This window comes from Dermacentor silvarum, chromosome 1, assembly GCF_013339745.2.
Source record: "Dermacentor silvarum isolate Dsil-2018 chromosome 1, BIME_Dsil_1.4, whole genome shotgun sequence".
NCBI lineage: Eukaryota > Metazoa > Arthropoda > Arachnida > Ixodida > Ixodidae > Dermacentor > Dermacentor silvarum.
This window is the reverse complement of record NC_051154.1, coordinates 15,401,504-15,425,817: the sequence shown is the minus strand read 5'-3', so window position 1 is coordinate 15,425,817 and position 24,314 is coordinate 15,401,504. Positions and strand designations below refer to the sequence as shown.

At 46.2% G+C, this 24,314-nt stretch overlaps 1 protein-coding gene across 1 annotated transcript in view; it reads left to right on the top strand.

Annotated features, from left to right (window-relative positions):
- The first annotated feature begins 1,768 nt into the window (after positions 1-1,768).
- LOC119457387 (cubilin-like) overlaps positions 1,769-24,314 on the top strand; it is a 41,938-nt gene continuing 19,392 nt past the window's right edge. Inside the window, exons 1-7 of the mRNA XM_037718973.2 lie at positions 1,769-2,020; positions 5,071-5,261; positions 13,256-13,397; positions 16,389-16,585; positions 17,219-17,551; positions 22,286-22,448; positions 23,313-23,494. Coding sequence (XP_037574901.1) covers positions 1,903-2,020; positions 5,071-5,261; positions 13,256-13,397; positions 16,389-16,585; positions 17,219-17,551; positions 22,286-22,448; positions 23,313-23,494 — 1,326 coding nt within the window. The 5' untranslated portion in view covers positions 1,769-1,902. The remainder of the gene's footprint in view (positions 2,021-5,070; positions 5,262-13,255; positions 13,398-16,388; positions 16,586-17,218; positions 17,552-22,285; positions 22,449-23,312; positions 23,495-24,314) is intronic.

Here is a 24,314-nt window from a genome sequence, read left to right as displayed (position 1 = left end):
TTGGTTAGAATGATGACTTTTCGTGTTGAGCGTTTATCCAATTTAGAGATGATTTCATAAACGCAAAATGGCGCTTACAATAGTCATTCTTCAGTGGCCCACAAGGAGAGCGTTTCTGGCGTTCCCACGTAGGTTGACGGAAGCTCTTGCACAGAGAATCCATCTATGGTGCACCTGAAGATCACGTGTGGTCTATATGTAAGAAAGAAAAAGAAACACGATAATGACGTTGAAACATATGATCCATAAGGGGACTTTCTGCATATGGTCCTGCTGAGGAGTTTTGTCCCTTCGGGCGAGATGCTCTGAATTGGAAAAGGCCGAGCTCACCGTTAGCACTCCATCCCATTCATAATTCTAAACTGAGGCTTACTTGACCATTGGAGACTGCCATTAATCCAGCATCTGGACGCAATAAGCGATAATTATGCATACTGCGTCCACTGCATCTGCTCATACCTTACACCGTAATTTTCGTGAGTAGGTATATAACATTCTCGAACGTCTCAAACAATGTACAATGTTGGACAAGTTCGTACATATCGAAGTGAGTAAGGCCGACCGCTAATTTAGACCAAGTCGAAGCTGCAGATTGCGGCAAAGTACGGGCGCCCTTACTGTCCTGTCTCAGCTTTGTCTGTATTTTAATTGCGCTTCGCTTTACATATCCCAAGCAGCGCGGATATCCACAAGAATAGACTGTCGGGCTAGTTGGTTCACGATGAAAAAAAATCAACAGAACCCATCTCACGTTGACTGTCGACGATAATGCGTTGAGCATTGAATCAGTATAGCGACACAACGTATTTCCGCAATTGAAACGAGCTATGAGTTATGGGCGACGGTGCGTGCGAATGCTTAGAAACACGTCATACGGCAACCGGGCTCCTCTCGAGCGCGTCTTTCTGGACACGCCGCGCCCTCTAGTGGCGCTGCTGGGAAGTACGCGTATGACCTCCGAGACTAGAAGCGTGGCGCGCTGTTGGCTGCGAACGCTGAGAATTGTGAGAACTGGGTTCCGTGACCCGTATTGGCGAGAGGTTCATTGAAAAGCTTCACATACCCAGTGCATTTGTGGCGCAACCCTTTAAAGCGTCGGGTTGCTGTCCTTGAGGAGACCTTGTGACGTGGTTTCGAATTCGCTCAGCATCGCAGAAATTTAGGGGATCTTTGTCGTCATTCATTGTGGAGCGGCACATCCCCAGTGGCTCATTAAGTTACCCAAGTTGGCGTCAAAGACGTTCATTTAAGAGCGGCACACCCCTATTGGCACGTACACAGTGACACAAGTTGGCATCGAAGAGGGTCATTCAATACCAACAGACACAGTGGAACATATCCAGTCAAAGAGTTTCATTGAACAGCTTTACCTACCCAATCCCGCATCTACACTGACCCATGTCGGCCTGAAAGAGGTTCGTTGAAGAGCGGCATATATACACACTGCCACATACTCAGTGAGCCAAGTTGGTCCGACGGTTGGTTTCGAACTCTGTTCCCTCAGCACAGCACTCCGATGCGCTACCCATGCCACCACGGACTATACCAGGTAGGCGGGAAAACGGATAGACACAAAAAACTGCGTGAAATGCCCAAAAATGCTAACGCATCAAAACTTCCAGCACACGAAAACGAAAGTGAGACAGTATGTATGTACGTGTCTCACTTTTGTCTCGTTATCGTGCGCGGCAAATTATTCAGCGCTGATATTATTGTGGTTCTGGATGCGGCTGTCACTTGCGGGGCCAGCCCAGTAACGTCGGCGTCTGAACAGCCGCGGGACCGGGCTGCTGCGGAGAAGGAGGCAGGAAGCGACGTCGCTTCGACCGCCGTCCGGTGTCAGGTGGCCGCGCGGAAAGGACAGCCGCGGACAGCCTCAGGCCACGCCGCGCAGCCACTCCCATGAGCGCTTGGCCGCCTGCCCTGACCAGGGGCCCGGATCTCCCGCTTCTGCGCCTGCTACTACCCTCGCTGCTCTTCACCTCAGCCCTATGGCCGGCAGCCCGTGCACGAAACGCCTGTGAGTCATGGTCGCAGCCGCCATCTTGCCATCCGCGTAATCACCGCGGCCCGGTGCACGGACTTTCCACATTCTAACTTGCATATATACGCAGAAAATAAACAGAAAATAACCCTAATAATTATTCTGCTGCGTTTGAGGTTGTAGCATCGTAATTTATGTGACTGTGCTAAAGAAAGGAAATAAGTTACGAGCCTAGCTGCGTCTCGGAAGTTTCACGCAAGCGACATCACAAGGTGCTTACTCTCGGCATAACAAATTCGAAGCGTCGCCGCTCCTGTCACATCCATACAGGTTGCTCCTGTATGTTATGTTATTGAAAACTTAAGTTTGGAGGGGTGATCAGCTAGGCTTCTGTGTAATATGCGATCGTTTTATTGATATTTGTCAGTGTTGGAATGTGTTACGTATTGTTTTCCGCCAGAGCTCTCAGACTTTTGTGCTATTGACATTTGTACCGTGCGTCGGCGACGTGGCCCAATCACGTTTCGGCCGGGTAGCTCGATCCACAGAGGCAGAATTTCTGACAGTCATTCTCTGTCATCATCAGTGGCATTTACATGAATGCGGCAATGACGCATCGCATTTCGAGGCACGGCATCCACGTAAACAGCGGTGATTCGCTAGGAAGACGAATCGCATTAAAGCACCAGCAGAGCGTAGATCGAGAAGTTAACGCTTGCGTATCGCACTTACAGAGAGAGTAAAATTGAGACGGTGTGCGCTCTGCTCCACTCAGCGGCGAAACGCATTTGACGGATGCCTCTCGTTTCTGACGAAGGTGCCTCATGCAAGCGCCATCACGTAGTGTTGCCGTGATGCTCTATGAAATGTTATGCGCTCTGTCGCAATCATGTAAACGCGGCTATTATAAGTTTTTAATGTCGGAGCTTTCCTTCATGTTGACACGTTAGCCTGTCAATCGACACACACACACAGACACGCACACATGCACGATCATGAACGAAACATTGAAAGAAACATTGTGTTTTTCAGACCGAGAGTTTTAACGATTAGGCCACAGCCGATTTTTTTCTGTCATATTTATTGCAATGATTACTATGCGGGCAGTGGTAAAAAAAACAAAGAATGTCGCTAGGGCGACATTCCTAATTGTTCTTCGACCACTGCTCGTTACTTCACGTCTCCGTGTTTCAGTGAACCCCTGTCTGATGAGGAAGATGACTACGTGCATGCATGTTTGCGCAGGCGAACAGATAATACTTGCGTTAGACGCTGACAAACGCCGACTGCTTCCAGTTCGGCTTATATCCTGCGCTATACCACAGCGTTTATCGAGACGCTGTCTGCAGACACGGTTCCTGCAGCATTGTTGAACGCCCCATTGCGGCACGCTCTTTCTTCGCTACCGGCCTTCAGATTGCGCTGCCTTCGAGATTCGTGGGTTGGTGTATCAAATGCGTAGCCAGAAGTAAAAGCGAACACACCTTAAAGATCACGCAGTGGATGGCTCATTAACCCTGCTAGCGAATTCATGGCTCTTTAGACAATGGGCGTATATCCTATTGTATGTCAGCTGCATGCATATTTAAACTACGGGGGGGGGGGGGGGGGGGGCATATTTGCCTAGTCTAGGAGTTTTCGGGAGTTATTCAGGTAGCACTGCAGTGCACCCAATTTTTTTATCTGTAGTGCATGCGTGTCATGTCACTAAGACTGTATATATTTTAAACGTATCGCGGAACCTCGCGGTCATAACTTCTGTTCACAGTAACTGTGTTAAGGGAACGAAATAGTCACGTGTCTTGTAATATATATATATATATATATATATATATATATATATATATATATTTGAAAGCGTCCTATAGTCAAGAAACACTGACCAGAAGGACAACATAGGGGAAATATTTTGTAGGTCTTTATTGAGTTAAAGAAATTATAAATGACTGGAAATGAAATTAGATGAGAAGGCAACTGGCCGCAGGTAGGATACGAACCCACGTCTTCGCATTATCCGCGCGATGCTCTTACGAATTGAGCTACCGTGGCGCCTTTCCAGTGGACAGACATAAATACTCCAGAAAGTGAATGGAAAAACATTTGGTAGTGCAACGCACGTGTAATTCGGAGGTTGTGGGTTCGTATCCCACCGGCAACACGTTATCTTTTCGTCCACTTTCATTTCCCTTTTATTTATTATTTTCTACGTTTCAATTCTAAACACAGCTAATTTCCCCCATGCTTTCCTTGGCAGCATTGTCTGTTGGCGTTATATGGTCATGATTAACAAAATCGAGCCCCTCGGTTTCCCTTCTTCTCTCACTCCAATATATATATATATATATATATATATATATATATACAGTGTGATCGAACTCAAGTTGTCCGTTTTTTTAATTAGGAGTTGAGACGTAGGTGAAGACTACCTCTACAGCAGAGTTATGTGGCGAGGGGGACACAAATTGCGATGATAATTATCGCTGTTAGCAGTGCAATTCGCAAAAATTGCAGAATTAAATTTTGCCTGGCTGCAGTAAGCAGTCACGTTTGTATTGAAAAGTTAGAGGCAGTCGTGTTTCTACTGAGTTCCACTTGGCAGAATTCTTCTAGCGTATCCGTGCTTTGAGATATCGAACTGCGAAGTTTTCATTTCTGTTCGCATGATTACGCATGCAAGACAGTGACGACCAGCGCAAAGCTCCTCCCTTACGTGACGCGCCTTTTGCCTACGGTGTTTAGCCTTACAACGGGGAGGAGGCATAGGAAAAAGTGATAATGCCCCCCTTTCACTCTCGGCTGGCGTAATCGCAAAACGCAGAAGTTGGAACCGCTATCAAAACACGGAACCGCGCAGCCTGTAACGATGGTAGCTTCTGTAACACCGAGATAATGGAAGAGCTTTGCGCCGGCTGTCACTGTCTTGCATGCGTAATCATGTGAACGGCAATGACTGAGTCCCAGTCATCTGACGAAGAGTCATAACTTATATTGCCGAGGGCATATTCAGCTTTGTTCAGAGTAACGTGATAATCCAATAAGGTATTGACACAGGTGTTTATGACGCTTTGCATTCTCTTGCTGCGCAGCATGTGGCGGCTTCCTGACGCAGTTCCGGGGACACTTTCAGTCGCCAAATTATCCCGACCACTACGACGACTCTGCTGTGTGCCGCTGGTACATATTCGCGCCAAAGGAGTTCGCCATCCTCATCGAGAAGCACACCATCGACATCGAGGACGATGCGAACCGGGCGGACTGCCCTTACGATTACTTGAGGGTGAGAGCCTGCCCACTCTCACTGCTAAGTTTCCTAACACATTATATTACTCCCTCATAATGTATGTCACAGCGCTTAAATACATTTCGCCCTCTAAGTGTTCAAGTAATGCTCTTCATAGGCAAAAACTGGATAAAGTGAATAATCATACCAGTAAATATGTGTAGTCTTGACCTTCATTGCAAATATCCTGCTTTATTTGACTACCCTCATTCCCATATTACCATAGTGTGGTGTTAGCACAACACGAATGAATAACGAACATTACCGAAAACGTGTCAATTAGTATCATCACACACGGACGCACTGATCAATAGTGGTCCAACAGGGAACGTCTATGGAGCCATAGGTTTTACAACGGTTTCTTTTATTCACCAGGGCAAGCACGCTTGTTGAAATCTTGCCTTCATATATCCCTTGTTCAACCACGGCTGATCAAGTCTCAATCACCCTATGCGTACCTCAGTCTTGTTTTGAATCCGCCGCGGTGGCTTAGTGGCTATGGTGTTGTGCTGCTAAGCTCGAGGTCGCAGGTTCAAATCCCGGCCGCGGCGGCCGCATATCGATGGGGGCGAAATGCAAGAACGTTTGTGTTCCGTGCATTGGGGTCATGTTAAAGATCTCCTGGTGGTCAAAATTAATCCGAAGTCCCCCAATACGTCGTGCCTCATAATCAAATCGCGGTTTTGGCGCATAAAATTCCAGAATTAAATTCAAATTCAGTCTTGTTTTGATTTGCACTGAGAGAGTGAGAGAAATTCGTGCTGAGATGTTAAAAATACTCTTTAGCACACAGGGCATCGGCCAACGGTCAGCACAGTGTTTTAGGTACACGATCGGCACCGGCAAGGCTTTGTGAGCGCAGGCGCAGCTGCCAGAGCGTACGCGCACGTGGCCCTTCAGGAAGAGTAAGAATGGCTATACAAATGACTGTATGAGCAGGCATTAGTGTTTCAAGGAGGATTTTAGAATATAAACATTACGCCAATGACAAGAATGCAGTAATGAACAGCGCTTAAGTTTTCCAGTGCTACATCTGGTCAGAACAGAGTTGCGAACACGTACACGAGGTGGCGTAACGGTTCGAGGTGAACTGTAAATAAAGAACCAGGAGTCATGATAATTAAAAAAAATGAGCACAGCTTGCACTAGTGGTGCAAGGCTGGAGCAAACAGCGGAGCTTGTGATCGACCAAGCTACAGCCAGGGTCGCTATCCCGACGACACTGGATACTCGAACGCAGACTCTCGCGTTCTCGTTCTCGAAACTCGGTAGCTTCGACGCGACGATGCCTCTTCTCGGCTGCAGCTTCGGCACGGTATTCCGGATCGGCTCGCCGCCGACGCGCAGATTGTCGCTTGGCCGCAAGACGCGCTTCAAGATGCGGCCTGGCGAAGCGTTGACATATCTAGGCGAAGCGAGGCACATGTGGTTGCTAGGCGACGCGAAGTGACGTCATAGCTAGACGGAGCAGGTGCGCGGTCGTAGCAGTTCGGCGCGGCGGGGTGGAGAGGCGGCGAAGCGAGGCGCAGCTGTGACAAGTAGTTGCTAGGCAACGCACAGTGACGTCATCGGCAGGCGCAGCTTCTAGTCTGCGCTATACGGGCAAACCTCCAGCTTAAACAGCTCCTCTATTAAAAGTGAGAGAAGCAGATACAGTGAATTGGATGCAAAGAATGGAAACAAAAAGGAACATGGAGTTTTACAAGAACGACAAGGAAAAAAATAGGAAAAAAAGGTACAATCTGTACGATAACACAAAGGGCAGTGCCTTGCTATCCCCTTCCGTCACAGTGCACACATTTATGGGCGCGACTTATTTTTGTCATTTCTGTGCAGCTGTGGCAAGAAATAGACCCCAAAAATTAAGCTTAGGGTAAACTGAACGTTCTGCTTACCTCAAGTACGTTCATTTTACTTCTGAGGGAAATATATCGCGACCGAAGATCGCTTTGGAATAGGCACTACAGTGTTTGACCGGTGGTGTGACGTGGGACGTTTCGGTAGCAATTGGCGAAATTAATTTTTTCGTTCTAATAAGGCTTGCAAGTAATAATGAACTTGTGCAAGTAATTTGCGCTAGTGATTCAATTCTTTTTATGAAGAAACGTATCATACTGAGTGTACAATAATTAGACACTAAATCACTCTGTAATTATGGTCTCTCATCATAAAATGCAGAAAGATATTCTACCACCCTGACTTGCTCTTAATAGGGTCTGCAGCACCTTAGCATAAAATTATGTAAATTTCATAAATTTATCGACAGTCGATCATAATTCGTGACTGATCGACTGACCGTGTTCAAGTTTATTGTTATTGCATGTACAAAAACGGGCTTACATATTATATACAGCATCAGGAGGTCCCAGAGTGAGAAACTCCCAGGGGGACCTCCTATCATTAGTGGGTACATGAGAGCATTAGAGCACCAAGAAGAGGGCGAACAAACAAACAAAAAGAAAAAAAGAAGAAAAAAAAAACGCTTCAAGAAATACAATTCGCAGGGAACAAGTTATAATAAATAGAAAACAATTATATATGTATTAAAACAGCGCTATGCAATAATATCACAATAAATAATCATAAACAAGAATATCTAGTAACGTGTAACAAAAAATTTGGCTCTTCTACTGATTACTAACAAAGAAAAATACAAATTGTTTTACGGAAATATGAAGCCTAACGATACAATAATAAAAGTAGTGTAAAGAAAATGTAATAATTATGAAAATGTATTTATGACAAATGAAAAGATGGTTCTGCTAACAGTATTCTTTTCATATTGTGTATAAAAAACTGCTATGAAAGAGATGGCTTAATATTAAGGGATGTGATTCCAAAGTGAAATACCATACAGGCGAAGTGTAAATTTTCCTTCAGTTGTATCTGATTTTAGGTAAGAGAAGATTATTGCGTTCTGAAAACCTAGTATTATTTTTGTTCATGAGGTTATCAAAAGTAAGGCTGTCTAATGATATTTCATGATGAAGAGAGACGAAATGTAATGAGTGACAACTTGTGATAGAACAGTTGAATGGGTAAAATGCGAAGATGTTGATAGATAGGTAAAGAATGGCAACGAAATGAGCTAAAAGTCATTAATGTTATAGCCTGATTTTGAAGATGTTCGAGTGGTTTGAGATGAATGGCATATGTATTACCCCATGAAGATAAACAGTATGATATCTGACTATTAATATAAACATGATACAACGACCTAATAACATGACGTTGGAAGAATGCAAATGTTTTAATGATAATGCGGATGCCAAATGAAACCTTTTTTATTAGCGAGTTGACATGGATATTGAACTTAAGGTGTTTGTCGAGAGTAACACCCATGAATTTAACAGTATCAGATGTCGGTATAACATAAGTATTTAACGAGACAGTTATAGAAGAAGAAATCCCAGTTTGTGGGTTATGAAATAGTCCAAACGTTGTTTTAAAGGATTGCGTTGAAGTTGATTATCTGTGCACCAGGAATACACATTGTTAAGATCAGTGTTAAGTGTGTCTTGAAGCGTGGTAAGCGATTTCTGCGATGAGTAAATGGTCGTGTCATCAGCATATAACAAACAGTTACAAGTGGTAAGTACATTAGGTAGATCATTTATAAATAATAAGAACAACAATAGACCTAGTATAGAGCCTTGGGGAACGCTACAGTTAATTTAGTAGAAGAGAACTGGCCATTAAGATACACTACTTGAAGCCTGTTAGACAAGTAGCTACGAATAAGATTTAAATGTGGGACAGTAATACCGAAAGATTCGAGTTTATACAGAAGAATAGAATGATCTAGAGTATCAAATGCTTTTGTTAGATCGATGAATATTGCTCCTGTAACAAACCCTTCGTCAATAAATCTTTTAACGTTATCCGTGAAGTTAATTAATGCCAATTCCGTCGAATAACCCTGCTTAAAACCAAACTGGAATGAAGAAAGAAGGTTAAATTTTTTTAGATAGTGAATCAGACGAGTGTAAATAACTTTTTCAATGGCCTTACTAAAAAACGGAAAAATGCAAATTGGGCGGTAGTTATGTTTTCACGAGAACCCTTTTTGAACACAGGGATTACTTTACCACGTTTCAGCAAATCAGGAAATATACCTGTTCTAAAAATTTCGTTAACAATATCTGCAAAAACAAATTATATATCTGCCGCAGCTAGTTTTATTCTAAAAGGCTGGTTAGAATCTAGGCCAGGTCCAGTAAATTTAAGAGAAGAAATTACCTTTAAAACTTTTTCGGAAGAAGCCGGTCGAAGGAAAAATGACTGAGGGCTACGTGGGAGATGGCGTAGAACACTAGGCGATAGCATATTATGGCAAGGGGCAAAATGATCACTAAAAGCATTTGATATGTCAACCTCGTTTGTGCATTCCACATTGTTGTAAATTATTTTTTAATGCCCGTGTTAGACTCTGTAACATTAAAAAATTGTTTAATAAGCTCCCAATTACGCCTGATATTCGTTCCGTTCTGAATTATCTGTCTTTCATAATAGTCCCGTTTTGCGCGTTTAAGGATACCAGAAAGGATATTGCTATAATTCTTAAATTTAGTTCGCAAACCTGTGTTGAAAGGCTGCAATTTCACCTTTTTGTGAAGATTATTCTTTTTTTATTACAGAGCGCAGGGCAACGCATTTGTAATCCATGGATTTCTGTGAGACGAGAATCTATGCTTAAAGGACACATGATTTGTGCACTCATTAATAATATAATTTGTTATTGTTGATAAAAATATCAAATATGCTCTCTCAGGACTGTTTTATTGAAAAACGCTATTCCAACAAGTGCCTTGCCCCTTCTGTATAAATAAAGTTACATTGAAAGAACTTTTGGAATATTGGTGACACTGCGTACGTTTTTCGACACCCAGAAAGAAGAACAGAGGATAGCGGTCAGTAATGGAATAATCTATTAATCCAGTGGTGTAATCAGAAGATGACGAGGAAAATATATTATCTATCAATGGGCAAGAACCTGCTTGGAACATCGAGGGGCTATTTGAGGCTCGAGCTCGTTGCCTAAGAACAAAAACATGCCGGAGCGAATATTCGGAACTAGATGAGGCATGTGTATGCTGCAGCAAAACTCCGGAGACCACTCAGCTCATCCCAATTGAATGCGAAGAGATTCACCCAGTGAGTACACATCCCACATGCGCTTGGGTTTAAAGTGGACGGAAGCATCAACCGGTCAGCAGTCGAGATAAGCAAGAGACGTTCAGAGTATTGGTGGAAAAAGAAAGCAAGGAAGAGATTGATACGATCGGATCTCGTACAGTCATAGGTAGTGGGACAAGTTAGATTTTGAGGGGGAAAATATTAATCAGATGCATACAAAAATGCAAGATAAAAAACATGATTAAATAAAGCAGGCTAGGTGATTATTTGTAACCGCCCCGTTTCAAAGGGGATACCATTAAATTATAATCTTCATCATCAACAACAAATGCCATTCTGTGCTTAAAATCGGATATCTTGTTGGGGTAGGAAGTTCACCAAAGGTTGGTAGGCCGGTAGTCTTTGGGAGCCCACGGGAAAACCACAAATGAGGCAATGCAGGGTGACATGGGTTGGGCCTCCTTTGAATTGAGAGAAGCGCAGAGCATAGTTACTTTTGAAGAAATACTGGGGAACATGGATAAAAACAAACAGACGACTAAAGTGCCGAAGTATCTGTACCCGAAAACCATGAACACAGAATGGAGGAAGAGGTCAAGAAAGTTGTCGACCAAGTACAGGGTAATTGAAAGTGTAAATAGACAACCAGGAGTCATCAGAAAGAAAGTGAGAGAAGCAGAAACAGTGAATTGGATGCAAAAAAAGGAAACAAAAAAGACCATAGAGATTTACAAGAATGAGAAGAAAGAAATCAGAAGGGAAAATCTGTGCGATAACACGAAGGGAACTGCCTTGCTATTTGATGCCCAAGCTGGTTGCCTAAGAGCAAAAACATACCGGAGCAAATATTCGTAACCAGATGAGGCATGTTTAAGGTGCAGCAAAAATTCGGAGACCACTCAGTACATCCTAATGGAATACGAAGGGATTCACCCGGTGAGACTCGTAGGTAACGTAAACCTTCCAGAAGCGCTTGGATTTAAAGTGAACGAAAGCATCAACCGATCAGCAGTAGAGATAAGCAAGAGATGTTTGGAGTATTGGTAGAAAAGACGCAGGGAAGAGACTGATACGACCGGATTCGTTACAGACATAGATATCGGTACAAGGTAGATAGAAAAGTTTTGAGGAAGGGAAAAAGGATTGAAGAGATGTATACAAAAATGCTAGAATGAAAAGCATGTACGGCATACCTAGCTAACTCAAGCAGGCTAGGTGACTGTTTGTCACAGCCCAAATTTAAAGGGGATGGCAATAAATCATCATCATCAACAGACACTGGATGGGGAAGATACACGGATGGCATAACACACACAGAGAGACACAACCCTCAAAAGCGGGCTTCATCACAAAAAGAAAATGTCACAGTTTCGCCCTAAGGGCGAAGCAATGAATGCGATAGCAACACAGCAATGTGACACGAAGTAAGGTGAGCGGCTTTGGTAGCAATATGAATTGTAGTAAAGATGAGCTGATTAAGTAAGCAGGTGTGCTGCAGCGTAAGTAGACCGACATGAAGAGAGACTCGATGACCACGAGAAGGCGCGTGTGAAACGGTGGTGTTGATGAGAAGCGCTTCCCGTGGGCAGCGCGTGCGAAGGGACACGCCTGTAGCGCTGCGCTGCCGATCCGGGCAGCATTGCATGTGTAGCGTGCGTTGGAAAATGTGGCCCGACTATTACTAACTGAATGAACAAGGGTGGTGTGAGCGCGCACAAGCAAACATGAATAGATCACACTGAATGACTGCAGACAACGACTGTCAAAACGCTGGCAGCAAGCGCATACGCCGCAGCGGGAGAAGGTACGTGCGGTCTATCGCTTCAACGGAAACTGAGCGGCGAATGCACAGCGCATAGAAAAGGTCAGAGCCGTGTGGAGATAAGAGACAGTGCGGCCGGCGAGCGACCAGCGCGGTTGTTGGCAGAGTAAAAGTGCCCCCCCCCCCCCGCTCCCTCCGGCGCTGCCGTCCCGCTTCCTTGCTTGCGCGTGGGAGATTGAGTGGGAAGTTCCCCTTGCGCCCGGTTGCAAGATAGGCCTTCGGTGGCGGAGCGCAGCGTCATCCCGCCTCCCTCCCTCCCTCCCATACCCCCACGCGCGCCGGTCGCGTTTGCTTTCCGCCGTGCGTTCGCTCTCCGTGATAGCGCGCGTCCCCCGCACGCTACCGCTCGGGCATACGGCGCGCGGCGATGATGTTATCTATACGGAACCTCACGGCGACGGCGACGGCAACGCCGACTGCATAAATCCAGTTTAAGTGTCCATATAATTGCTATCGCAATAAAAAAGATGAGTTGACACACATATTGGACAGCAAGCGCCCACAAATAAAGCGGATTGTGCTTACGTAGCTCTATATACCCAGTACGGCAACACATAGTACACGTTTATTATGCCGGTGTTTTTTCAAAGAATTGTTCAAGAGCGTATAATACTTCTCGCTGCGCAGTTTCCGATGGTCAAGGGTTGTGCATTTTTACGAATGAGAAAGGTCGGTGGGGATTAATTCGGTGTCGCAGTTCTGGCTGCCGTCTATGCGTTAGCGTGCCCGGGCCAATCGAGGAGTATAGCTGGCGAATGTCATCATCGTTCCCTTGACCGGCTTCCATTTGCCCTGCAGAATTAGCTTTAGGTTTTCGGTGGCGGTGCCCAAAGATAGACAGCGTGGCCTTGGTGGATCTTCGTTCCAAAATTGTCTGTTGAATAATCCGTTGAATAGTGCCACCGAATCATGTTTAGCTTATTTGGGTTAAATGTGTCGGCGGCATTACGAGACCCAATAATAAAGAATACCCCAACGACTGCATAATTCTTTATTTTCTTTTTTATTTCCGGTTCTCGCTCCTGCCGAGCAGTATTCCTTCGGAAACTGGAAGAAGACCTTCTGCGGAAAAGGAGCGGTCGAACCTCTTCTCCTGGACACAAATTTCGTTACAGTCGTTCTCAAAACGGACGCAAGTATGTCTGGAACAGGTTTCAACATATCATACAGATTCGGTGAGTAACGTGGTTGCATTTTTATTCTGCTTTCTTTTAAGACTTGTCGAAGGCCCAGCTCTGCGCCCTATGGTTCAGGAAAAAAACAAAAAACAATTTACGTGTAAATAACACCGGCAGGAAATTATGTCGCCATGAAATATGTTTCATTATTTTGGTTAAAGCCCTCCGTGTGCACTTTGAAGTCATTTTCTTCTCTAAAGTGTTGTTATGTTACATCAGTCCAGTAAAGAAAGGCACAATTCTGCCGATGTGGTGGAGGTACTGATTGGAAATGAAAGTTTAATACCCACTATTTTTCTCTGTTTCTACATATTCATGAATTAAACGGTCACGTTTTTTTTAAGAAACCTGGGTGATTATTTCATACTGGAGCTTATCATCACACAATGTCAATGAGCAGATTAGATTTGTTGTCAATCTAAAGGTACGATAAAAATTACTACTACTTTAGACAGCTTTTATTCAGTTAGCCTAAAACTTCGGTGAGAAAATTACGTGTTCAGTTTGAATTTTTTTCTTACTTTTTTGCATGCATCATCAGAATAATGAGGCTGATAGCAATCGGCTGATAATGAGGCTGATAGCAATGTGGTAGTTCAGCAAGTTGGCACTTTCGTAATCATTCCCAGAACAGAAAATAGTTACCATTACCTAGGGTTCATTTTTTTATTAGGCTCTTCAGGTATGCTTGCTTGAATTGAGTGGCATATGATGGGTTAGCATAGCACACTTAATCCAAACAGTGGCTATTAACAAACTTGTTTTAAATTGCCATCCTCAGATTCACCGGGGCCTCCTCTCACTTTTTGCTCACATTATCATTACACGTCATCATCGTCCTATTTTATGTCCACGGCAAGACAAAGGCCTCTCCCGGCGATCTCCAATTATCCATGTCTTGAGCCTGCTGACTCCATCCTATGCCTGCAAATATCCTAATTTCATCACACCACCGAGTTCTCTGCCGTCCTCGACGGTGTTTACCTCCCCTTGTCACGCCTTACTGTAACACTGATAGTCTATTTGAAAGATGTGATCTATCAATTTAAGTTAGCGGTATTTTCCTCTCGCATCTCTATGACAAAGACGTCTTTTCGCTAGGTTTTGTAGATCCCATGTGATATGATCACCTTGGAACGTAATATTCAAAGATAGCATAGCATTCTAGGTTAACAGCAGAACCGAAGATGTAACCATGGCTATAGGGTTCCCGTTAATATACTAAGCTGCCAATATTTAATGGTTTCATTTTCATTGTTTTTACTAGCCATGGTTGTTACTAATGCCTTTTAAAAATTTATCAGCAGTCTTCATTGAGTGTTAGTGCCTTGATCTTCATTTACTAGTTATACTTAGTCAATCACACACACACAAGAAACCTGTGCGTGTGCGTGCGTGCGTGCGTGCGTGCGTGCGTGCGTGCGTGCGTGCGTGCGTGCGTGCGTGCGTGCGTGCGTGCGTGCGTGCGTGCGTGTGTGTGTGTGTGTGTGTGTGTGTGTGTGTGTGTGTGTGTGTGTGTGTGTGTGTGTGTGTGTGTGTGTGTGTGTGTGTGTGTGTGTGTGTGTGTGTGTGTGTGTGTGTGTGTGTGTGTGTGTGTGTGTGTGTGTGTGTGTGTGTGTGTGGTGTGTGTGTGTGTGTGTGGTGTGTGTGTGTGTGTGTGTGTGTGTGTGTGTGTGTGTGTGTGTGTGTGTGTGTGTGTGTGTGTGTGTGTGTGTGTGTGTGTGTGTGTGTGTGTGTGTGTGTGTGTGTGTGTGTGTGGTGTGTGTGTGTGTGTGTGTGTGTGTGTGTGTGTGTGTGTGTGTGTGTGTGTGTGTGTGTGTGTGTGTGTGTGTGTGTGTGTGTGTGTGTGTGTGTGTGTGTGTGTGTGTGTGTGTGTGTGTGTGTGTGTGTGTGTGTGTGTGTGTGGTGTGTGTGTGTGTGTGTGTGTGTGTGTGTGTGTGTGTGTGTGTGTGTGTGTGTGTGTGGTGTGTGTGTGGTGTGTGTGTGTGTGTGTTGTGTGTGTGTGTGTGTGTGTGTGTGTGTGTGTGTGTGTGTGTGTGTGTGTGTGTGTGTGTGTGTGTGTGTGTGTGTGTGTGTGTGTGTGTGTGTGTGTGTGTGTGTGTGTGTGTGTGTGTGTGTGTGTGTGTGTGTGTGTGTGTGTGTGTGTGTGTGTGTGTGTGTGTGTGTGTGTGTGTGTGTGTGTGTGTGTGTGTGTGTGTGTGTGTGTGTGTGTGTGTGTGTGTGTGTGTGTGTGTGTGTGTGTGTGTGTGTGTGTGTGTGTGTGTGTGTGTGTGTGTGTGTGTGTGTGTGTGTGTGTGTGTGTGTGTGTGTGTGTGTGTGTGTGTGTGTGTGTGTGTGTGTGTGTGTGTGTGTGTGTGTGTGTGTGTGTGTGTGTGTGTGTGTGTGTGTGTGTGTGTGTGTGTGTGTGTGTGTGTGTGTGTGTGTGTGTGTGTGTGTGTGTGTGTGTGTGTGTGTGTGTGTGTGTGTGTGTGTGTGTGTGTGTGTGTGTGTGTGTGTGAATAAGGACGTCGCGATGCAAAATGACGACTCAGCTAGAAAATAACAGACATTAGGTATGGTCTCTGTCAAACCAATGGCCAATATACCTGCCCAAGTCGTGGAGTAAGGGAAAAACTCTACGAAGGATCGTGACTTGACAAGCCTATTTAAAGAAAGGAAGGCTCATGAAGAAAATGCCTTACCTACAAGGGGATAGGCAAGCGCCGTAGATTTTATGGCCGCGCCGCACGTGTTGAGGGTGTGGACAGTTGCGGAGAGCCGATCTGCTCCACCGCCATGAGCCAAAGAATGCTTTCAAAGTAGAGTGCGCTCTAGTTGAAATGCCTAGCAACTTTGCTAATTCGCTTAAAACAGAAGCCCAACACGCCAGTGGGTATTTTAGCGAGAGAGAATAGACGGCGTCAGAGCAGCGCTTGGTCAGAGGCTGAACGATTGGAGTGGTTCTCGCGCAATGTCTATGCTCAGGCTGGTGTTCCGTGTGCATTGCAGTCCTTCCCCCGTGCGTGCGGACGTTCACGTCTGGCGAAGGCCTGCTCGAGATTCCCGAGGACAAGAGCAAGCGGAACGTGCTTATTCGCCGCCGACGTTGGTGCTTCCGCAGTGCTCGCGGAAACAGCTACCAGTTCACCTTCGACTACTTCGACCTCATCGGCGAGCCTCCAAAGTGCCGCCACATGTACATGAAGGTGTGGCCTGTCGCCAGGTCTTTGCGTTACTTGTGCGCTGGACGCCCTAACGGCGGTACTCTAGAAAGGCACTGGTTGCAAACCTGAGCCCATATTCACAAAAATTAACCTCTTGCGCTAGCATTGTTCGTAACAGCGAACTCCAGCCAATACTGACGCTAGACATATATTATTAGCCAAGCCGGCCAACCAATGGCAAAGAGCACTGTTATCCCTATTGGGGAAAATCGGGGAAATGCGGATTGCCGCCGTTCTGCGCATCACCACTGTCAAACTGAATTTTCTCATTTTTCTTTATTGTTGGCTCGGTATTTCTGCCAATGAGCATTCTGCAAAAAAAAAAAAAAGTGAGAAGGAAGAAGTCTTGTATTCGGCTTCAGTTTTTTTCTTCTTTACTGAAACATAAGTTTGCTCAAGAATAGACAGGGGTCGAACTAGAAAAAGATTGCGCACAAACCTTTGCATCACGTCAGCTATCATGAATTACGTGCACGTTGGTACCTACTGACGCGGCCTTGTGTATACTCCGGCTGCCGTGTGCCCCAGCGATTACTCTCACGTTTTCACGGAGGCTCAGAGCCGAGCATCGCCGTTGTGACCATCAGTCTTCCGTCACTATGGTCGCCCGCGCAGGTCCTGGAGAAGAACGAGGGCCAGGTACGCAGCCACTCGAGGATGTGCGGCAAACTGATCCCTGAGCCCGTGCACACGCGTAGCAGCTCGGTCTCTCTGCTCTTCCTGAGCGACCGCCCGCTTGACAAGAACGGGCTGCATGTTAGCTGGAAGGTGTTCGGCTGCAACGAGGAGCACCGCGCGGCTGCCGGCAAGCTGCGGTTTCCGCGCGAGGGCGTGTACACCGCCTTCCCAGCGACCTGTCGTTGGACCGTCTACGCGAACAGTGACCAGACCGTCGAGCTCACGGTCACCAGGCTCAACCTGCTGCGCTGCGACCTCGAATACCTCAGGGTGAGTTGGGGCCGCCGAAGGATCGGCTGTCCGGCCATCACAAATGTCTGCAACAATGCAGCCGTCGTTTAGTCAAGGGTTTGACAAAAGTTGCTTTGGTCTTTCAGACTTTCGGAGCCCTTACGGATTCCTTGAGGGACCAAAAGTATCGTAAGGGCTACGAACTGTCGTTTCCTTTGCATCTTCACTGACCGGAAAAACTACTTGAGTATACATACGAACACCGTACAAGTGAAACCTCGTGAGAAAGTCTTCAAGCAGGGGGAGAGGTGCAGCCTCATTGACGCGACCTTTTCTTAGCTTTATATCGCAGAAACACAAACTGAAAGTGTGTATCTTCCTGTCCGTCTCTGCGGTTTTAACGAAATGTCGTCAGCAGGTTTCCCTCACACAGCGGCCAATGACCGAGCTCGCCCAATACAACCAGATGAATCCAGCAGATAATCAAGTCAAGTAATGCCAATAACTGTTACAGCAGTCAAAAGAACTAAATCATGCTCGCTGCATCCGTCCGTCGTTTGCGTTGCGCCATCGTCAGGCTACCCCCTGAGCTTCAGCCTTGGCACAGGGCGAAGAAAAAGAAAATTTCGCCCCGACCACCGCCACTGGGGATTTAACTTCGGCACAGCGACAACGTCCTGCAGAAGGACACGCTAACCATTGAGATACCGCCCAACACATGCGCAAGTTGGTAATTTCTTAGGAGGTAGGCCCATCACGCAGGCTCGTGAGAGTGGTGGCGTCTGTGCAGGCATATCGGATGCCACAGCAGGCAATACTCTAGCAAACGAGGGCTTCGCTGGGCGCATATGAAAGAAATTTTTGTCGTTGTCACTCTTGTTTCCCAAAGTTCTTGAAAAGATGGCGGTGTCATCTTCTACTTTCTTATAAATGTGAAATGTGGCCAGTTTGGCCACAGAAATGGCTGGCTGTCCCGAAATTATACAGTTAGGAAAAGCAGCTACAATATTAATAACAACTAAAAGATTACGAAAATACACAACACTGTCAAAAAATATATAAGCAAATAGCAAAACAATAACAGAGCAAGTCCGTAGACCATGGTGGAAAGTAGAAAAATATTAAAAATAAACGTTATAATACTCCAAGTGTTTTGAGACAGCAACAACAGCACAATCATGAGAAGGTCAGGGCAACATATAGGAAATTTAGAATGCACATAAACTACTGTTCGCAAGAAATTGATGAAGTCCCTGGCTACAAGAAAATCCCGTAGCGCCACCCGTCTGCGACCCAACAAGCTCTGTCCGTTGACTAGCTTATGCTCAGTCGCCGAGCACTAGACAATGATGCAAATTGCTAGTCAGCTTTGCCGAAAGAAACAAGTATTGTAAAGTACTAATGATGATCAGGTGTAAAATTAAGTGAATGACTGAGTGGCGGCACGTTACTTCCTGCCCTTAAATACAGATTGTAATTTTATAACACAGATCATCAGCCAGAAAGCTCCGTTGTTTAAAGCTCAGCGCCCGAAACGTGTTTTTCAATATCTATGGAGGTGGCGGAGCTTGATTTATAGAACGCATTCATCCACATGGTCACATGGTCGAAAGGTTACAGGGTCTCCTTTTCAGGCACGTTGGCACTTCTCACCCGCTCGACGACTTAAAAGGCTTTGAAGTACCTCTCGCGAGCGATTCTTTTGCTTTTCCACACGCTTCTTCATATCTGTTTGTCGTTGCATACACGTGATCGAAGCCGGTGCATCGTGTATGACGTCCCGCGATCAGTCATGCGTGACGTTGCTCCGTCTTTTCTTTCTTTTTTGCCGATAAGCCCATGACCGCTTAACCACCGAAATAAACTTGCTAATGGCGCTTTATTTTTCGGTGACTCTTGAGTATATGTGCATTGAATTGCATGTGCATTGCAGGAGAGTTTGCCTTTGCTCGTGAAATGACTTCAATTAATCAATCAATCGGTTGATTTCCAATCATTTCAATCATTTCTTTATTTTCCATCTGCAGTTGGGGGTCCTCTCAGGCGAAAAGCGGTTGCAAAGCACTTGAAAGCGCCAGAGGGCCCACGTACATGGCAGCCGTTTTACATACCAGATGTGTGCAAATGTACACTATAGCACAATACAGTAATAAAGAAAGGTACTTTAAAGAGACCAACGTATTAAAAAAGGAGTATTTATTACAAATATAACGAAGGCAATTATTCAATGAATACATACGTTCAGGAAATGTTTAGCACACTTTCAGGTCGCTTGTGAAAACCGCATGTAACAAAAGCATGTAATGCTACTATCGCTTATATCTTTGCAACCGTATCTACCCATGCACCTTACTTTCGTATGTTTGTGTAGAGGGAAGAAGCTGTTACTCGATCATGCACGGGTCACGTGCACAGATGGCGCCGTTGTCGCGCCACACATTGTGCAATCGGAGCTAAATTTAGCCTCTCGCTCGGCTTTCAAAGTGTAGTGAGTGAGTACGAACTTTATTGAGGTCATGAGGAGAAAGAATCAAAGCGGGGAGGCCCCGCCAATCAATCCGGTGGCTCCACCCAGTTAGGGGCCGGTAGACAGAGTCCTTCGGCGACGGCCCGGGCCCTCTGGACAGCCTTGAGCTGTGCGATGAGCTCTGTGCTTCTGAGCGCTGAGTCCCAGGAGGACTGGTCAGGAAAGTCCGTGCCCGCGTTGGCAGGGCACAGCCAGAGCATGCGTTCGAAGTTGTTGTATTCGTGGCCGCAGTGTGGGAATTCAGTAGGAAGGTCAGGATTTATCCTGCTTAGTGTTGTTGGTGTGATGTATGTCCTAGTCTGCAACTGTCTGTAAATGACGGCCTGTGCTTTTTTGAGGTTTTGCTGAGGAGGAGGAAAAATTATTCCTGTTAACCTATGATTTGAAGTGATTTCGTGGTATGATACGAGCGGGTCTTTGTTGTCTAGATCCCTCCAGGCTGGGTTGAAGCGAGGGGGCGGACCGCAGACGCGGAATGTGAGTTCTCGCGCCAGTTGGTGTGCCCTCTCGTTCGGATTGCAGTCAGGAGGTCCGGAAATGTTGCCCATGTGGGCCGGGAACCTTGTGATGTGTGGGGACGTGAGGTTGTCTCCTCCCGTTTCTTTGAAGAAGATTTTGTTGACAACCGTAGCTGCTTTCCTAGAGACGAGGGCCGCCAAGAATGTTCTAATGGCTGTTCGTAGAGTCCGAGTAAATGATGGAGGCTCCTTTGCAGCTTTAAAGGGCCACCGCGATGGCCATTTCTTCTGCTTCCTGAGTGAAGTTGGTAACCACCGTGGCTGCGTTGACGAGTGAGCCATGGCGGTCCACCACAGAGACCGCGTAGGCGCCTCGATTCAAATATCTGGCCGCGTCAACGAAGAGGACTTGCATTTCGTTACGATTAATGTTGTCAAGGATTGCCTTCGCTCTCGCTTTTCTCCGCGCTTCGTTGTGGGTCGGGTGTATGTTTCTTGGGATTGGATCAACGGTTATTGACCTCTTGGCAATAGTGCATAGTTGCGACTTCTCTGGTGGCATGAAGACGGGCTGTATGCCTGCTTCTAGTAATATTTCGATGCCCGCCCTTGTGAGTGAGAGCCGACTAATTTGGGCGTTTCGCTGTGCTTCAAAGAGTTCTGTTGCCGTGTTGTGTAGCCCAAATTGGAGGAGTCGTTCCGTGCTAGTGTTTCTAGGGAGGCTTAGGACCTTTTTCAATCCTGTTCTGATTAGTATGTCGATTTTGTTCAGCTCCGTTTTCTTCCAGTTGAGGAAGGGGGCGGCGTAGGTTACGTGGCTGATGAGGAAGGCGTGAAATGCTTTCATGAGGTTGTCCTTTTTCAGTCCGTCCCTTGTGCTGGCGACCCGTGATATGACCCTGGTGAAGTTGAGGGTGCTCTTTGTGATGCGTTTTAGTGCCTCCGCGTTGTCATTGCTGTAAGCCCCAATGTAAGCCTGTAAGCCCAGGACCTTAATTGTGTTGCACCTGGGGATGTTTCCTCCGTCCCTAGTGTGTAGGTGAATGGGGAGGAAGCTAAGGGGCTGTCTCTGCCTGGGGCCTCGTTTGCACAGGAAGAGCTCTGATTTGTTGGGGGAGAGCTTGAGTCCCGTGTTTGTAAGGAAAGCTTCCGTGGTGTCCAGCGCTTGCTGTAGGTTCTGCTCCAGAGTGCCTAGCGGGCCGCTCGTGGACCAAATGGTGATGTCGTCCGCGTAAATCGCGTGCCCTACCCCCGGGACTTTCGAGAGTTTGTTTGCGAGATCATGCATTGCGATATTGAAAAGAAGCGACTTTCAAAGGTAAAAATCGGCTTTCAGAGAGGCATAACTCAGCAGTACGCTTGTCGATCCGAGCGTGAGTGGTCTGAGAGAGCTCACTCCAGCCATAGTAGGTTGCTCAGATATGGCGCCCCGCGTTCGACACTTAGGGTCCAGAAATGGCGGGAAGAGACTCGGGCAGTGAAACAGGATGATGCCAATCCGCGCCTACCACCTTTGACCGCGGTGGGCCCCCTACGGATAGGAAGCGAGCGCGATTGCGAGATTAGACCGTAGGATCCTCTCTATCTTTATTATAAGTTAAGCATATACGCTTTGTAATGTGTGAATGAATGTCACTTGTGCATTTGGTTACGTCATATATGTACCCGAGTGCCCATACAACCTCAGCAGCAAGCACAAGACGTTCGTTTCACGTACCCCACTGCGGCTGTGTCCCCGATACAGCCTACGACATGTTTTCTTTCTTCTTTTTTTAAATGCGGTCGCAGATTTTCGAAGGTGAGGGTGAGCGTCGCACGCTTTTGGACGACCTGTGCCGGCTGGACTCACCGGTGGTGATTACATCTACCCGCCGCATTATGACCCTCCAGTTGCGACTACACGCTCTACGTCGAGACGCTGTCGAGGCTGCTTACCAGATGAGGGCCACGCGTGAGTCCGCAATCAATCCCGAATATTTTACGCGCACTGCGTTTTTTTTTAATGCTGCTGTTAACATTTATGAATTACTGCGAAAGATTTGAAAAACATATACAGGGTGTTTCAGCGAACACTTTCAAGCATTTTTAAAGGTTGCCTGTGGCAGATAGCACAATTCTAGTTCAAGAGCTGGTCTATTCGAAGAGGCGGACGCAATGACGGCTCTTTGGGGGAGATAACACATGGAATGGCAGTTTGCTGTAACTTTTTTGGGGCAGACAGATCAGCCAGACGCCCGTCTTTTTCGCTATATCATACAGAGGCGAAAGGTGTACAAAAGGATAAAGAGAAAATAGAGAGAACACTTTTTATGCGCACTCGAGGAGGTGCACGTCACGTCTACAAACGTTCGCTCAGAATTTCTTGTAAGTGGATATAGCTTCAGCACTAACTGGCTTCAATTCCGCGATCGCATCATGCGCCATAGAAGGCATAATTAGTAAGGTAATTTGGAAATTCAGTTAGTTTAACAGCTAATTAGTCCTCATCAGCCTCATAATGGCTGATATTTAACCTCCATCGTGCTCCACGCACAAAAACGGCCTTGTCTGTATGCCTAGTAATATTTTTTTTTTTACCTGAATATCAGAAAGATAGCATATATGCCTTTCGACGATTAGGACTTTTGCATTGTATAGAGTGCCAGCGCCCACATGAAGACATGGGTTAGAACTAGGCCCACATTGACAAAAAGCCAATTCTAGCCAGCCCTAATGGTGGACATATTAGCGAAGGCGGCCGGCAACTGGAAAAGAGCCCTAAGGAACAAAAAGCTTTGTTAACAAGGGTCCTATGCTTTTCTTGTCTCTTCCACAGCATGCGGCGGCCTGTACGAAGCGAGCGAGGGTTCCATCGTATCACCAGCCGACTTGGCCGAAGCGGAAGGCGGCCTCACCTGCCTCTGGACTATTCGCGTCAGGAGCAACTACCTCCCCCGCGTCGAGTTCAGGGAGTTCGCATTCAGCGAGTCTGAAAATTGCTCCTCCGGATACATCGAGGTGAGAGCAGTTTAGGGGCAGCGCTTACGGTTTCTCGAGATTATCTGTGAGGTGCTGAGTAGATGAGGGTGTCGAAGGAGGAGGTGTGACAGATGCTTTCCTACACAGCACCGCCAGACGGGTGTATTTACACAGGCAGTTAACGTAAGCATTAATGATTGGGGGAGGGGGGTCAATCGCAGCGCCCCACCCTCCCTAAAACCGTTACATAAAGGGTCATTCGTGTGTTCGTTTTTCAAATCTACTTCACTACATTCCGGCCCACTGATGCAAGGCGAATCCACCGGGAAAAACTATTGAGGATGCCACGGGTTTTGAGATATGCCACGGGTTTTCAGAAATTAATTCTAAGTGGATTCGCCTTGCCAACTCACTGGATAAAATTCGTAAATTGCAACATGTGCCGCAAAGTAATTAATTAGAAAGTTAATTAGTGAATTACCATTAATTAGTAGAATATGTGTTTGCATTTCTTGAGCAGAAACGTACACGTCTCTGTGTACCCCTTCTAACCCTATACGCGCAGGTCGCGCATGCGCGCAGATACCGCGACAGCACGTGGTGGTGGGCGAACGCGCCTCTAGTGTCCTAATTGCTGACGCAATAGCTTGGCTTCGATGCTTTTGCAGATAAACGAACTCCACGTCTCTGTGTACCCCTTCTAACCCTACACGCGCGGGTCGCGCATGTGCGCAGACATGCGACAGCACATGGTGGTGGGCGAACGCGCCTCTAGTGTCCTAATTGCTGACGCAATAACTTGGCTTTGACGCTTTTGCAGATAAACGCACTCCACGTCTCTGTATATCCCTTCTAACCC